Source organism: Salvelinus alpinus, chromosome 9, assembly GCF_045679555.1.
Source record: "Salvelinus alpinus chromosome 9, SLU_Salpinus.1, whole genome shotgun sequence".
NCBI lineage: Eukaryota > Metazoa > Chordata > Actinopteri > Salmoniformes > Salmonidae > Salvelinus > Salvelinus alpinus.
Window position 1 is genome coordinate 22,166,537 of NC_092094.1, and position 14,903 is coordinate 22,181,439.

Genomic DNA, 14,903 nt, shown 5'->3' on the forward strand with positions numbered 1-14,903 from the left:
TAGACAAGAGACAAGCTGCAATATAAATCAATGTAGACTATACTGTTGTGCATATGTAGGCCTATGCATGGGTGTGCATAAAGTGACAACAGCCAATATAGATTTTTGTTGAAGTTTACTGACTACAATTCACATATAGAGGAAGCTCTCAGAAGAGAATATATTGAATATCATATCTACTTTAATAACAAAGAAATAAAAACAATAATGTAAGAATCTCATTAGTTTTTGTGAGGGATTATAACTTTAGGATAGTCTGTTCTATTATAATCAATATTTTTTCCTTTCTTTTGAGAGAAAAGCTCCAACTGATCAATATTAACAGACTTGAGCCCTGCCCAAGAGAAGACAAGCCGTTTGAGTAGTGCACACAGTTTTCCTTTTTATCTCAGAGTAAAACCTTCCAACTTCCAAAAATATAATTTTAATGGAATGGCTTTTTCAATATTATGAACAGCTAAACTTTGAGCCATAACATATCAAAAGTTAAAGAAATTCAAGTGACCAAGGAACAAGCCACAAAAGCAAATTCCACAAATGTTTTGAAGCTTCCTGGAAAATGTAGGCATGTTATCATGACCAACAACAATGTTGTGGTGTTCTATTTGTGCAATGAAGCACTAAGTGGTAAAATGTTTTACAACACCTTCTCATTCAAGGGTTTTTCTTTATTTTGACTATTTTCTACATTGTAGAATAATAGTGAAGACATCAAAACTATGAAATAACACATATGAAATCATGTAGTAACCAAAAAAGTGTTAAACAAATCAAAATATATTTGAGATTCTTCAAATAGCCACCCTTTGCCTTGACAGCTTTACACACTCTTGGCATTCTCTCAACCAGCTTCAAGAGGTAGTCACCTGGAATGCATTTCAATTAACAGGTGTGCCTTGTTAAAAGTTAAATAGTGGAATTTCTTTCCTTCTTAATGCGTTTGAGCCAATCAGTTGTTGTGACAAGGGGGGTATACAGAACATAGCCCAAGAACAGCTCAAATAAGCAAAGAGAAACGACAGTCCATCATTACTTTAAGAAATGAAGGTCAGTCAATACGGAAAATGTTAAGAACTTCAAAAGTTTTTTCAAGTGCAGTCGCAAAAACCATCAAGCTCTATCATGAAACTGGCTCTCATGAGGACCGCCACAGGAATTGAAGACCCAGTTACCTCTGCTGCAGAGGATAAGTTCATTAGAGTTACCAGCCTCAGAAATTGCAGCCCAACTAAATGCTTAACAGAGTTCAAGTAAAAGACACATCTCAATATCAACTGTTCAGAGATTGTGTGGATCAGGCCTTCATGGTCAAATTGCTGCAAAGAACCCACTACTAAAAGGACAACAATAAGAAGAGACTTGCTTGGGCCAAGAAACACGAGCAATGGACATTAGACTGGTGCAAATTTGTCCTTTGGTCTGGAGTCCAAATTGGAGATTTTTGGTTCCAACCGCTGTGTCTTTGTGAGATGTGGTGTGAATGAACAGATGATCTCCACATATGCATTTCCCAATGTAAAGCATGGAGGAGGTTTGCTTTGCTGGTGACACTGTCTGTGATTTATTTAGAACTCAAGGCACACTTAACCAGCATGCCTACCACAGCGATACGCCATCCCATCTCATTTGGGCTTAGTGGGACTATTATTTGTTTTTCAACAAGACAATGACCGAACACACCTCCAGCCTGTGTAAGGACTATTTTACCAAAAAGGAGAGTGATGGAGTGCTGCGTCAGATGACCTGGCCTCCACAATCCCCCGACCTCAACCAAATTGATATGTTTGGGATAAGTGATATGTTTGGGATGAGTCAGACTGCACAGTGAAGGAAAAGCAGCCAACAAGTGCTCAGCATATGTGAGAACTCCTTCAAGACTGTTGGAAAAGCATTCCAGGTGAAGCTGGTTGAGAGAATGCCAAGTGTGCAAAGCTGTCATCAAGGCAAAGGGTGACTATTTGAAGAATCTCAAATATAAAGTATATTTTGATTTATTCAACAATTATTTGGTTACTACATGATTACATATGTTTTATTTCAGTTTTGATGTCTTCACTATTATTCTACAATGTAGAAAAGTCAAAATAAAAACTCTTGAATGAGAAGGTGCTCTAAAACTTTTTACCGGTAGTGTATATATGTCATAGCAGCCATAATACTGACCACTTAGTGCTTCATTGCACAAATAGAACACCACAACATTGTTGTAGGTCATGATAACATTCTATGTATTGCCTACATTTTCCAGGAAGCTTCAAAACTGCTATTGTCAACCAAGAAAACCATGGGAAATATACATATATTTTATGATTTAATATGCAAATGAGAATGAGTAGGTGTTCTAAAACTTTTGACCGGTAGTGTAAATGTTGGTAATTATGTTATACTTGTGCGCTAAGTCATTTGCGGCTCAGTCAGTCACATACGTGAACCATTCTGTACGATTCAGAGGATATGTAAATCGTCATATACAATCATTCCTTTTCACACGCATACAGACACATTACACACACATGATATTTGGTATATTGAGGTGATACTCCTAGTCTCTCAGACTCAGACGGGTCACTGTAGGACTGGACGTCTGGGCCGTCATTCATAACCAGACAGCTAATAGGCTACGCAGATCTACAGAGCGGGATCTGTATCTGTATTAAGAGTATAGATCTACTAAAGACGTGATATTTCCATAAATGTAATTATCACTTGGATCAAAGGTGCGATTTCAAATTTCTGGGGTTGTACTCTGAAATTTGCTAAAACTCTTAACACATCCTCTGCTCTATAGACTGACTGATTGACATAGTAGCATCTTAACTCATAAATGTACTTTCCTTGACATTACCCACCCAAGTAAAGCGAGAGAGTGGAGAGGTAAAGGTAAACAGAGGTGAAGAAAATACTGAGTGACTCGCTTGTAACTTTAGGTGGGTTTACTGTCAGGGAAGGGACTACGAAGATCAGGTGACACAGATTTCATTGGCCCAAACCGGGGGCTTGCTGTCATAGGGAACACGCATTCGGGAGGATGCTGCTTCTGCCCCCTGCTGTGCCTCCTCCTCTTCCTCTCCACCCTCATTCCTCTGCCCCTCCGCCCCCCCCCGGCCCAGCCAGCTCAGCTGCTCCAGACCCAGCTGGGTAGAGAAAGGCTTTTCCAGAACCTTCAACACACGCTGGACCTAGGACACAGAGAGATGGGAGAAAGATCAAACCATGAGAGGGAAATCCAGAAAAGCAAGTAAAGGCAGAGACATCATGTTTTTCCCTTCCTATTGAGAATCCTACTGTTCTGGTGACATCATTGCTTGATCGGAGACTGACCTCACTGAAGTCTCCGTTCTCGGCTGCCTCTATTGCATTCTGGGCAATGTAGTTCCTGAGGACATATCGTGGGTTGGTGCCATCCATCACCTTCACTCTCTCCTCCTGCAGTGCCTGGACGTCATTTTGGCCCTCAACCTCCCTAGCCAGACGCTCCCTGCACCAGTCACAACACAGAATTAGATTCATTAGGGCACACCCGAGAAAAATGCTTTGCAACGGAGAACAAAAACGAGCATGCAGTTAGTCTCTTCCTATGTCAGTTTTCTTCCGTTTAGTGCCTAATGAAACCCCCCACTGTTCAGAGGACGGGCTGGCATAGTCAAATAACTGCGACTAACACCACATCTACTGCAAACAGACCAACCTGCTTTTTTTTCTAAGCTTTTATTCCCTTCCCTTCTCATCCTCTCCCAATGCTACATTTCTAAAGCAATATATCTGATGGTAGAGTTACCTTCATATAGTGTCAAAAAGGCAAGTTCAATTCAGGGCCTGTATTCACTGCGTGGAATAGTAGTGCTGATCTAGGATCAGTTTTGCCTTTTGGATCATATTGATTAAGACAGGAAGACCTGGGGCTGTATCCACAAAGCGTCGCAGAGTAGAGAATTAGTTGTAACTATTGAGAAGAGACATTTTACCCCTAATCTTATGGGTAAAAATAAAAGCTATGCATGAAGCCTCTTTAGTCATAAGAGTCCCACCTAGTCGAAAGATATTAAGGAGACCTCATGAGGCGTCCTAACCTGTTAAGGAGTTACCAGCAGGTGTTTTGATAATAGAAAAAGGCAGCGAGTCAGTGGTTCCTGCACCATAGACAGGCAATTGCTTCAGAGTTGTTAAAATAATGTTTTGATAATGCTCAACCTATAAACAATCTAGGCCTACATGCAATAGGATCTTTTGAGAATGATTTGACATGAGGCCTAATTCACATCATATGCCTAAATATTTAGAACCACTAGACTAATACATTATTTAAATCAACCTATATTATGTTATTTAAAGTTATCCCTTAGGAGAGCAATATCACATTGTTAAAAATATATTCCTAAATGCCTATAACTTGGGCAATTGAAAGCATCTAGGCCCTATTTTAACTTTGATTGTGTTTGGTGAAAATTATAAACCTTTCAAACATTTTCTGCAACATTATTGTCAAGTAACTTGATGCCTACTGTGCCAAAGCGATTTAAAGTTGTTGAACGGGAGTGACGAGTGTGTTGATATAGCAGTAATATTATCGAAATTCCTCTTCTAAAAACCATCATACTGTATGATTCAGTGCAATCACATCGGCAACAATTAAGAGTAGGCAAAGTGATGTCAGGCAAAAATTATATCAAACATTTAACCATGGCAACATTTGATGTACAGTCACATTCACAGTGGTTGTCTGAAGCGTGCTATAGCGTTCACAGCTGGCATGCCTCATCGCAATTGGTTATTTCCAATCATTTGTAACAATGTCAATGAATGTCATCACTATCTTTCCTTTGCGGTACCTCAAACTGTTGTGATTACTAGCTGAAAACTTTTGTGAGTTGATTTTTACTTCTGGCTCAGAGTTTGTCTGAGCAGTGTCTTAGCAAGATTCTAAAACATACCCTGAGCTGGGAGTTTTTTGTTGTCTTAAAACAGGTTAACAGGATTCCTAGGACTTTTTCTGAGATGCTTTAAAAATACAAGCACTTGCCTGTATGAAGTGATCCAGGTGGTCCAGTCCTCCCTGTGCTTGGCCTTGACCTCTACCTCATCAGCCTCAAGCAGCTCCTTCAGCCTGCCCAGCTTCTCCAGCTGCATGGCCACCGTCCTCCGGTCTGATACCATCTGGAACAGGGACGGGTTGCTCTGGGCCAACTGCAGCAGCATGGCCAACTCACTGAAGGGTGAAGGGAGAGTGGTGTCTTAATAAAAAATGTCAAAAATGTGATCATAAAAAAAAAAACTAATAGAAGGGAGAGGCAGAGGAAGAGGAAAGAGATGAAGGACTATAATAGACAAACTTGGGTCAGAGGATCATGTCCATCCAATGGACTATGTCCACTACTGTATTATTGACCAAATTCCAAAGCTCTACTACAGCTTCAATGACCCAAGAAGCTTCCAACAAACCATTACCTGTGTTCTCACTGCTCATGTCAATATATTCTCTCACCGTGGGTCCATGCTGGGCTTGTTGGCAGCCTTGAGCTCCTCCAGAGAGGCACACTGCTCCAGGAGGAGGTCTTTGGCCATTTTGATGACTCCTTCCTCATCTCCCTCAGTGGGGCAGGGGATCTGGCTCAGACAGCGGAATGTGTTGGTGAAGTCTGCTCCTAGTGTCCAGGAAGAGAAGGATCAGAGATTAAATCAGTCATGCTTAGTCAGTGTCATAGCTGTCTTCTACTGGCAACATTTTTTCTGTGTGAATGATGTGACCGTGAATCATCTTTCTATGCATCAGTGCTGAGTGTTCTGCGGCACACCCCTCAGTTGTTTGTCCCTCCTCATTCCCCATAGCTTTGTTATGTACACTCACCAGCCAGTTTATTAGGTACACCACCCCGTTCACGAAAATGGATCGCCGTGGCTTGTTATATAAAACAGGCAGACAGGCATTCGGTTACAGTTCGATTGAGCGTTAGAATGGGCAAAACAAGTGACCTAAGCAACTTTGAGCGTGGTACGATCGTCGGTGCCAAGCGCGCCAGACCCAGTATTTCAGAAACGGCCACCGTCCTGGGCTTTTCACGCACAGGTGTCTAGGGTTTAACGAGAATGGTGTTACAAACAAAAAACTGTTCTGGAGGCAAAGGAGGGTCTGACCCGGTACTACACTGAACAAAAATAAAACACAACATGTAACAATTTATAAGATTTTACTGAGTTACTGTACATCAGTTAATTCATTAGGCCCTCATCTGTGGATTTCACAACTGGGAATAAAGATATTAATCTGTTGGGCACAGATACCTTAAAAGGAAAAGTAGGGGTGTGGATCAGAAAACCAGTCAGTATCTGGTGTGATCACCATTAGCCTCATGAAGCGTGACATCTCCTTCGCATAGAGTTGATGGTGGCCTGTGGAATATTGTTCCACTCCTCTTCAATGACTGTGGGAAGTTGCTGGATATTGGCGGGAACCGGAACACGCTGCCGTACACGTAGATCCAGAGCATCCCAAACATGCTCAAAGGCTGACATGTCTGGTGAGTATCCAGGCCATGGAAGAACTGGGACAGTTTCAGCTTCCAGGAATTATGTACAGATCTTTGCGACATGGGGACGTGCATTATCATGCTGAAACATGAGGTGATGGCGGCAGATGAATGGCACGACAATGGGCCTCAAGATCTCGTCACAGTAATTATGTGCAGTCCAATTGCAATCGATAAAATGCAACTGTGTTCGTTGTCAGTAGCTTATGCCTGCCCATACCATAACCCCACCACCACGAAACACTGTTCACAAAATTGACATCAGCAAACTGCTTGCCCACATGACACCGTCTGCCATCTGCCTAGTACAGTTGAAACCGGGATTAATCCGTGAAGAGCACACTTCTCCAGCGTGCCAGTGGCCATCGATGGTGAGCATTTACCCTAGTGAGGATGACGAGCACGCAAATGAGCTTCCCTGAGATGGTTTCTGACAATTCGTACAGAAATTCTTTGGTTGTGCAAACCCACAGTTTCATCAGCTGTCCAGTGACTGGTCTCAGATGATTCCGCAGGTTAAGAAGCCGGATGTGGAGGTCCTGGTCTGGCATGGTTAAACGTGGTCTGCGATATGAGGCCGGTTGGACGTACTGACAAATTCTCTTAAACAACGTTGGAGGTGGCTTATGATAGAGAAATTAACATTAAAATTATCTGGCAACCGCTCTGGTGAACATTCCTGCAGTCAGCATGCCAATTGCATGCTCCCTCAAAACATGAGACATCTGTGGCATTGTGCTGTGTGACAAAACTGCACATTTTAGAGTGGACTATTATTGTCCCCAGCACAAGGAGTACCCGTGTAATGATCATACTGTTTAATCAGCTTCTTCCTATGCCACACCTGTCAGGTGGATGGATTATCTTGCCAAAGGAGAAATGCTCACCAACAGGGATGTATACAAATTTGTACACAAAGTTGGAGAAATAAGCTTTTCGTGCATATGGAACACTTCTAGGACCTTTTATTTCAGCTCAAGAAACAGGCGATGTATTTTTGTTCAGTGTAGATGGATGTACCTAATAAACTGTCCGGTGAGTATGTCTCTCTCTCTCCCTACCTGTGTTATGCATGGTCTGCAGCAGCTCAGTGATGAGCATCTCGTCCTCCGGTTCTTCCCTCCTCAGCAGGCCCAGCTTCTTCCTCATGTTGCCCAGGTAGAAGGTGTTGTAGAGGGGCAGGTACTCTTCCAGAACAGCCTCTGCCCGGCCTGGGGGAAGCTCTGGGTCCAGGGCTTCAGCCAGGCGAGCCAGGTTCCAGCGGCAGATAGCCGGTTGGGCCTGATAGGAATAGCGGCCTGAGTTGTCTGAGGCATTGCAGATGAAGTCAGGATCAAACCTGCAGACAAGATAGAGGGGGAATTAGGCAGTGTTAAGCCAGACCCTTGTTTGGATTCAGTAACAAGTACATTAAAAGTGAAGTTGAAGTTTGAAGATGACAACAATAAAAATAAAATAAAGCATGTCAGCCATCCATGCTAGTCAAGGCTACTGCTGTGGAAGAGATGGACTGCTGCTGAGTACTGTATGTCGTACCTGTCCATGAAGCCATAGGGGCCATAGTCTATTGTGAGTCCCAGAATGCTCATGTTGTCTGTGTTGAGGACTCCATGGCAGAAACCCACACACTGCCACTGGGCCACCAGCCGAGCTGTACGTAGCATCACCTACCAGTCAGGGACAAACACACACACACAAATACGCACCAGTGTCAGAACAGAAGGAAGAGAAGATTACTTGGGTCTAGTAGTTTAAACTTTAAATGTATCTCTTGCTTAGGTGCTGGGTTAGGCAATACATATTTAGGGATTATATACTGTGCTGTGGTGGTCAAATAATATTTTTCATGAGACAATTCATTAATAGCACAGTGTGTGCTAAGACAGTGTCACACTCACTGTATTTCTTCAACATCTTATCAACAGCAGATTAACAGGATAAGAGGATAGCAGTGTTCTTGGATCCATGACAAAAAGGTCAAGGATAGAGAGCGCTCAAATGTAGGCCTACAGTCTGCTTTGAGTCAAATTAGTTTTACTTTCATGAAGGACATAAAAGGATATCCTTCAAGTTCATAAAGCCTAAGAGCATTACTGAACACTTTAACATAATGAATCATGGATGCTTCACTGAATCTAGTGGTGTTTATACTATACCTCTCTGAAAAATGCCACATTCCTCTCCACTCTGTCAGTGTGGTTCTGCTGGATCTCTGGGTAGAAGGTCTCTATGACATAATCTATCATCTGACCTCTGATCGCATCATGGCCGTAGCTAGGGCCCTGGCGGCCTGTGTTCTCATCAGTCGCCTTGAAGATCTCAAAGGACCCAAACCTGCACGCACGCAAACACAATGATCAGAGTGACACGTTTTAGTATTGTTCCTTAAAGTCATTTGCCATAACTGTGAGACTGAGAACATGTGATAGGCTACGCACCTGATGAAGGTGGGTGCAATGCGGAGGACCACAGAGCACCTCTCTTTGCGGGGGTTCCCACTGTAATACACATCCCGTACCACCTTGCTGTCAGAGGTCACCAGCGACCCCGCCCTCGTGGTGGGCACCCCGAGAGCAAACACTGCTTCGCTGCAAAGAAACTCCCTGATGCTGGAGCGCAGCACCTTACGCCCATCTGCTTGTCTGGGAATAGAAGAGAAAATATGATAGAGATGTATTCAACAACATTAGCACATTTTCATAGGCTAAGTTACAATGATAGTCAACTGTATTTAAACTGATGAATTTGACTGAGGAAACAGATTCATTAGCTAAATAATTTTTGGAACTGTCTAGTCATGCTTATGCAATACTATCCAACCTGGAGTAGGGCGTCAGTCCAGCTCCTTTGACCTGAATCTCCCACCGGCCACTGGGGTTCTCTCGCAGAAGTTCGGGGCACTGGTTTGCTGGAGTTTTTAGTTCACCAAGATAGCAGGCCGCCCCGTCCCCCAGCTGTCCGGCGAATGACCCGAACTGGTGACCGCAGTAGCAGTGCGCTGCAGGCTCGGACCCTGGCATTACTTTGGAGCCGCTCAGGTACTCTGGACCCAGTGGGTCGTTCAGAACCTCCATGGCGTTCAGCCCAAGCAAAGCTAAAGCATCATTTGAAACGGCCACAAATCTGGGCTTGACCACTGGCTGTGGTTTTACTCGAGAGAAACAGGCTCCTGTCACCCTTCGCGGACCAGGTTCTTCTGATGTATCCAGTGGAAGTTTCTTGAGTGCGACATTGTCAAATTCGAGGCGCTCGAGCGGTGAACGACTGACCGCCAGACCCATGTCGTCCATAACAACAGCGGAGAAGTATCTAACCACGACGACAATACCAGAGCGAAGAAAATTTGACCGTGCAAGACGAAGTTTTAAAGAAGTCATCCAACTAAAGCCGGTAGGTCTGTTAAAACCCAGCAGAGACCTCATTCACACCTCCAAGATACGACGCTATCACAGGTCTGCACTACGGATGTTTGTCAGAAATGGTTTGCTACTCTATTATTGGTCCTACCGGAAACGATACGAGACGGAACTAAGACTTGTGCATTGGCCATGGCAGCCTAATGGCCGCCAAGGAATCCTTAAATGTCTAAATTAATGAGAGATGTTAGATAAAATGACAGAATAAGTACAAATAGAATGAAAACAACTTTTTAAAATAAAACATTTTATTTAAAACAATGAAATATACAAAATGTTCCCATTTAAAATGCATTGCTTGCTTCGGCATCTCCATCATGAAAAAAAATAATCAAACATTAGCCCTTTTAAATTAAGTATGTGATACGTGTTGGTGTTATGGTATTTTACCCTTCCAAGTCCAACCAATACATTACACACAACTGACCTGCTGACATGCAGCGTTCTTTGAAAAAATTTAATCATGAGAATTCACTTAAAATACCAGTACAAATTTGAGCTGGGCATTGCCTTCGACAGTACAGGTATTTATAACACACGTCTAAGCATTAGGTTGTTCTGTCTGTATCCACCAGTATGGCTGGTTGTGTGTAACGCCAACCAGAACAGATCATATGCCTTGAGGAACAGTAAATTATGTGCCCAGAAGAGAGATGTAGTCACTATAACAACTGAAATAGCCTATTCCCTAGGGTTTACCGTCCTCAAACTTACTATGAGCCCTTTACACAGTAAAGGAGACACTTGACTGTCTGTGTAGTAACTAGTTTTAGCGCCACTAAAACTAGTTACTAAAATCTCGTCTCTTGGCTGGGGAGAGAACTTTACCACAACAGTGGGAAACTAAAGTGTAGTCAGTTACATACACTATACTGTATATACAAAAGTATGTGGACACCCCTTCAAATTAGTTGATTCGGCTATTTCAGCCACACCCGTTGCTGACAGGTGTACAAAATTGAGCACACAACCATGCAATCTCCATAGACAAACATTGGCAGTAGAATTGCCTTACTGAGAAGCTCAATGACTTTTAGCATGGCACCGTCATAGGATGTCACCTTTCCAACATGTCAGTTTGTCAAATTTCTGCCCTGCTAGAGCTGCCTCGTTCAACTGTAAGTGCTGTTATTGTGAAGTGGAGCAACAACGGCACAGACGCTAAGTGGTAGGCCACACAAGCTCAAAGAATGGGATCGCTGAAGCACGTAGCGTGAAAAGATTGCCTGTCCTCGGTCGGTTGCAACACTCACTACCGAGTTCCAAACTGCCTCTGGAAGCAACGTCAGCACAATAACTGTTGTCGGGAGCTTCATGAAATGGGTTTCCATGGCCGAGCAGCTGCACACAAGCCTAAGATCACCATGGGCAATGTCAAGCTTCGGCTTGGACTCGCCATTGGACTCTGCAGCAGTGGAAACGTGTTCTCTGGAATGATGAGTCACGCTTCACCATCTGGCAGTCCGACGGAAGAATCTGGGTTTTCCCTGCCCCAATGCATAGTGCTGGTGGAGGAGGAATAATAGTCTGGGGCAGTAGTTCATGGTTAGTGGATATGCCCCATTGAAGGGAATCTTAACGCTACAGCATACAATGACATTCTAAACTATGCTGTGCTTCCAAATTTGTGGCAACAGTTTGGGAAAGACCATTTCCTGTTTCAGCATAACAATGCACCAATGCACAAAGCGAGGTCGAAATGAAATGGTTTCTAGAGATCGGTGTGGAAGAACTTGACTGGCCTGCATAGAGTCCTGACCTCAACCCCATTGAACACATTTGGGATGAATTGGAATGCTGCGTGCCAGGCCTAATCGCCCAACATCAGTGCCCGACCTCACTAATGCTCTTGTGGCTGAATGGAAGCAAGTCCCAGCAGCAATGTTCCAACATCTAGTGGAAAGCCTTCCCAGAAGAGTGGATGTTGTTATAGCAGCAATCGGGGGACCAACTCCATATTCATGCCCATGATTTTGGAATACGATGTTTGACGAGCAGCTGTCTACATACTTTCGGTCATGTAGCATACTTACATACATTCGGAAAGTATTCAGATCCCTTCACTTTTTCAACATTTTGTAATGTTACAGTCTTATTCTAAAATGGATTAAATAAATGTAAAAAACTCAGCAATCTACACACAATACCCCATAATGACAATGCAAAAACAGGTTTTTAGAAATGTTTGCAAATTTATTAAACCTGAAAAACAGAAATGCCTTATTTACATAAGTACTCAGACCCTTTGCTATGAAACTAAATTGAGCTCAGGAGCATACTGTTTCCATTGATCATCCTTGAGATGTTTCAACAACTTGATTGGAGTCCACCTGTGGTAAATTCAATTGATTGGACATGATTTGGAAAGGCACACACCTGTCTATATAAGGTCCCACAGTTGACAGTGCATGTCAGAGCAAAAACCAAGCCATGAGGTCGAAGGAATTGTCCTTAGAGCCCCGAGACAGGATTGGGTCGAGGCACAGATCTGGGGAAGGGTACCAAAAAATGTCTGCAGCATTGAAGGTTCCCAAGAACACAGTGGCCTCCATTATTCTTAAATCGAAGAAATTTGGAACCACCAAGACACTTTCTAGAGCTGGCCACCCCGGCCAAACTGAGCAATCGGGGGAGAAGGGCCTTGGTCAGGGAGGTGACCAAGAACCAGATGGTCACTCTGACAGAGCTCCAGAGTTCCTCTGTGGAGATAGGAGAACCTTCCAGAAGGACAACCATTTCTGCAGCACTCCACCAATCAGAACTGTTTGGTAGAGTGGCCAGACGGAAGCCACTCCTCGGTAAAAGGCACATGACAGCCCGCTTATGGTTTGCCAAAAGGCACCTAAAGGATTCTCAGACCATGAGAAACAAGATTCTATGGTCTGATGAAACCAAGATTTAACTCTTTGGCCTGAATGCCAAGTGTCACGTCTGGAGGAAGTCAGGCAACGCTCACCACCTGGCTAATAAAATCCCTACAGTGAAGCATCGTGGTGGCAGCATCATGCTGTGGGGATGTTTTTCAGGGGCAGGGACTGGGAGACTAGTCAGGATCGAAGGGAAAGATGAACGAAGCAAAGTACAGAGAGATCCTTGATGAAATCCTGCTCCAGAGCGCTCAGGACCTCAGACTGGGGTGAAGGTTCACCTTCCAACAGTACAACGACCCTAAGCACACAGCCAAGACAACGCAGGAGTGGCTTTGGGACAAGTCGCTGAATGTCCTTGAGTGGCCCAGCTAGAGCCCAGACTTGAAACCAATCAAACATCTCCGAAGAGACCTGAAAATAGCTGTGCAGCGACGCTCCCCATCCAACCTGATATAGCGTGAAAGGATCTGCAGAGAAGAATGGGAGAACTACCCAATTCTTTAAAATATTTTTTATTTAACAAGTTAGTTAAGAACAAATTCTTATTTACAATGACGGCCTACCGGAGAACAGTGGGTTAACTATCTTGTTCAGGGGCAGAACAACTGAAGCACGAAATTAGTCTGATGCCGAGCAGAAATCACAATAAGAAGTATTTTACAAAACGCAGCAAGATATTTGTTATACGTTTGATCTTTTTGTCCTGCATTAACGCGACCGCTAAGTTTAACTTGCTAGTGAATCTAAGTGAGTGGCTGAATTAATAAGGTGGCACAGCATCATTTTTTAAATATTTTTATTTTACCAGTTAAGTTGACTGTGAACACATTCTCATTTACAGCAAAGACCTGGGGAATAGTTACAGGGGAGAGGAGGGGCTTTGTGTTAGCCTTCTGCCTTGTTTGGAAGGTCAAAGCCCATTGGATAAGTTATTTGTGGAGCTGTCACTATCTTGATTTCCTTGCGTTTTTTCTCCTCTACGTTCTCCTCTCCAAGCAGAGCATGTAGGCCCGTTGCCCTAGCGACTCCAGACTCCACACAGCATGTATCCTACACATGCTGCTCCAGAGCCAGTATTGTTCTTCCTTCAGACAAGCATGCATAAAAACATTATTCATTTGCACAATGTATCTCGTTCACATTCGCTTGTAAATGTCCAAACTCACCAAAAATTACATTCGGTAGCTCCTACCTATATATGTGTAACTTTATGAGCTGGATTGCCTGTCTTTGCAATTCGTTTATTTTCGTTCTTCATTTATTTTAATCTGATAAATGGCATATATAGGCTCACATTAGCATATTTAGCATATGTGAAGCTAGCAGCCTCCATTGAAATTTGCTATTACTTCGGCTAATTTTGTTATCATTCTGGTAATAAACGCCCACTGGGCTGTTTAGCGTTTGTTGGCACCCCCTTATGTACTACGCCGGTAATACTGTATATCCCGGTATGAGAGAGGGATGGTATGATGATATGAATATCTGGATACCGCCCAACCCTACTTTCATCATGATTAAAAAATAGCTATTTCCTGCTACGAAACTGCATACTTCATGCAAGATTAGCTACATCATCTTCATAAACAGTTTGTTGACACATTTGTTGACAGCCAGCTATTTTGCTGGCTAGCAAGTCACATTAGCTAATGGTTTCACACTTACTAGCTAGATAGCTAGCTTCTAGTGACACATTTACTCACAGAAAAAAAATATTCCCTTATTTTCCACATATTAGCTATCTATCTAGCTAGCCAATCTAGCTAGCTAGTTAGTTAGTATTAATTTAGGGTGTTAGTGAGCAAGTTGGACGAGCTAGCTAGGTGGCATATCTGATAGCTTGCTAACTCCTTGGTAAACAGGTGTATATCAGTTTACAATATTAAAGCTACGTTAATATAATAAATAGGAATGCAAACTTACAGGCTAGCCAACCTGTGTGCTCTTACCTGTACTCAGTCAGACTGTGACTCGTCTGTTGTCGTTGCCTTCTGGTACTTGTAGTTCGTGGTGGAAATATGCTTGTAGTTCTTATTATTGTGTATTTTATATATCTATTTTCATGCATATGCTATTAATTACAGAAACATGTA

General features: G+C 43.0%; 1 protein-coding gene across 2 annotated transcripts; it reads right to left on the reverse strand.

The window, feature by feature from the left end:
* Window positions 1-98: 98 nt before the first annotated feature.
* Window positions 99-10,061, reverse strand: LOC139583972 (protein adenylyltransferase SelO-1, mitochondrial-like). 2 transcript variants are annotated; one of them, XM_071415458.1, is made up of 9 exons: window positions 9,345-10,061; window positions 8,963-9,166; window positions 8,681-8,858; window positions 8,061-8,191; window positions 7,586-7,863; window positions 5,483-5,642; window positions 5,017-5,206; window positions 3,322-3,474; window positions 99-3,179 (listed from the first exon to the last, which is right to left on the reverse strand). In XM_071415458.1, exons 1-9 carry the CDS (start codon window positions 9,944-9,946, stop codon window positions 2,952-2,954), a joined length of 2,124 nt encoding a protein of 707 aa, XP_071271559.1. In that variant the 5' UTR covers window positions 9,947-10,061; the 3' UTR covers window positions 99-2,951. The 2 variants fall into 2 exon arrangements, with proteins under 2 accessions (XP_071271559.1, XP_071271561.1); XM_071415460.1 differs by having other exon boundaries at window positions 3,322-3,478; window positions 5,021-5,206; window positions 9,345-10,060.
* Between the last annotated feature and the right edge of the window lie 4,842 nt (window positions 10,062-14,903).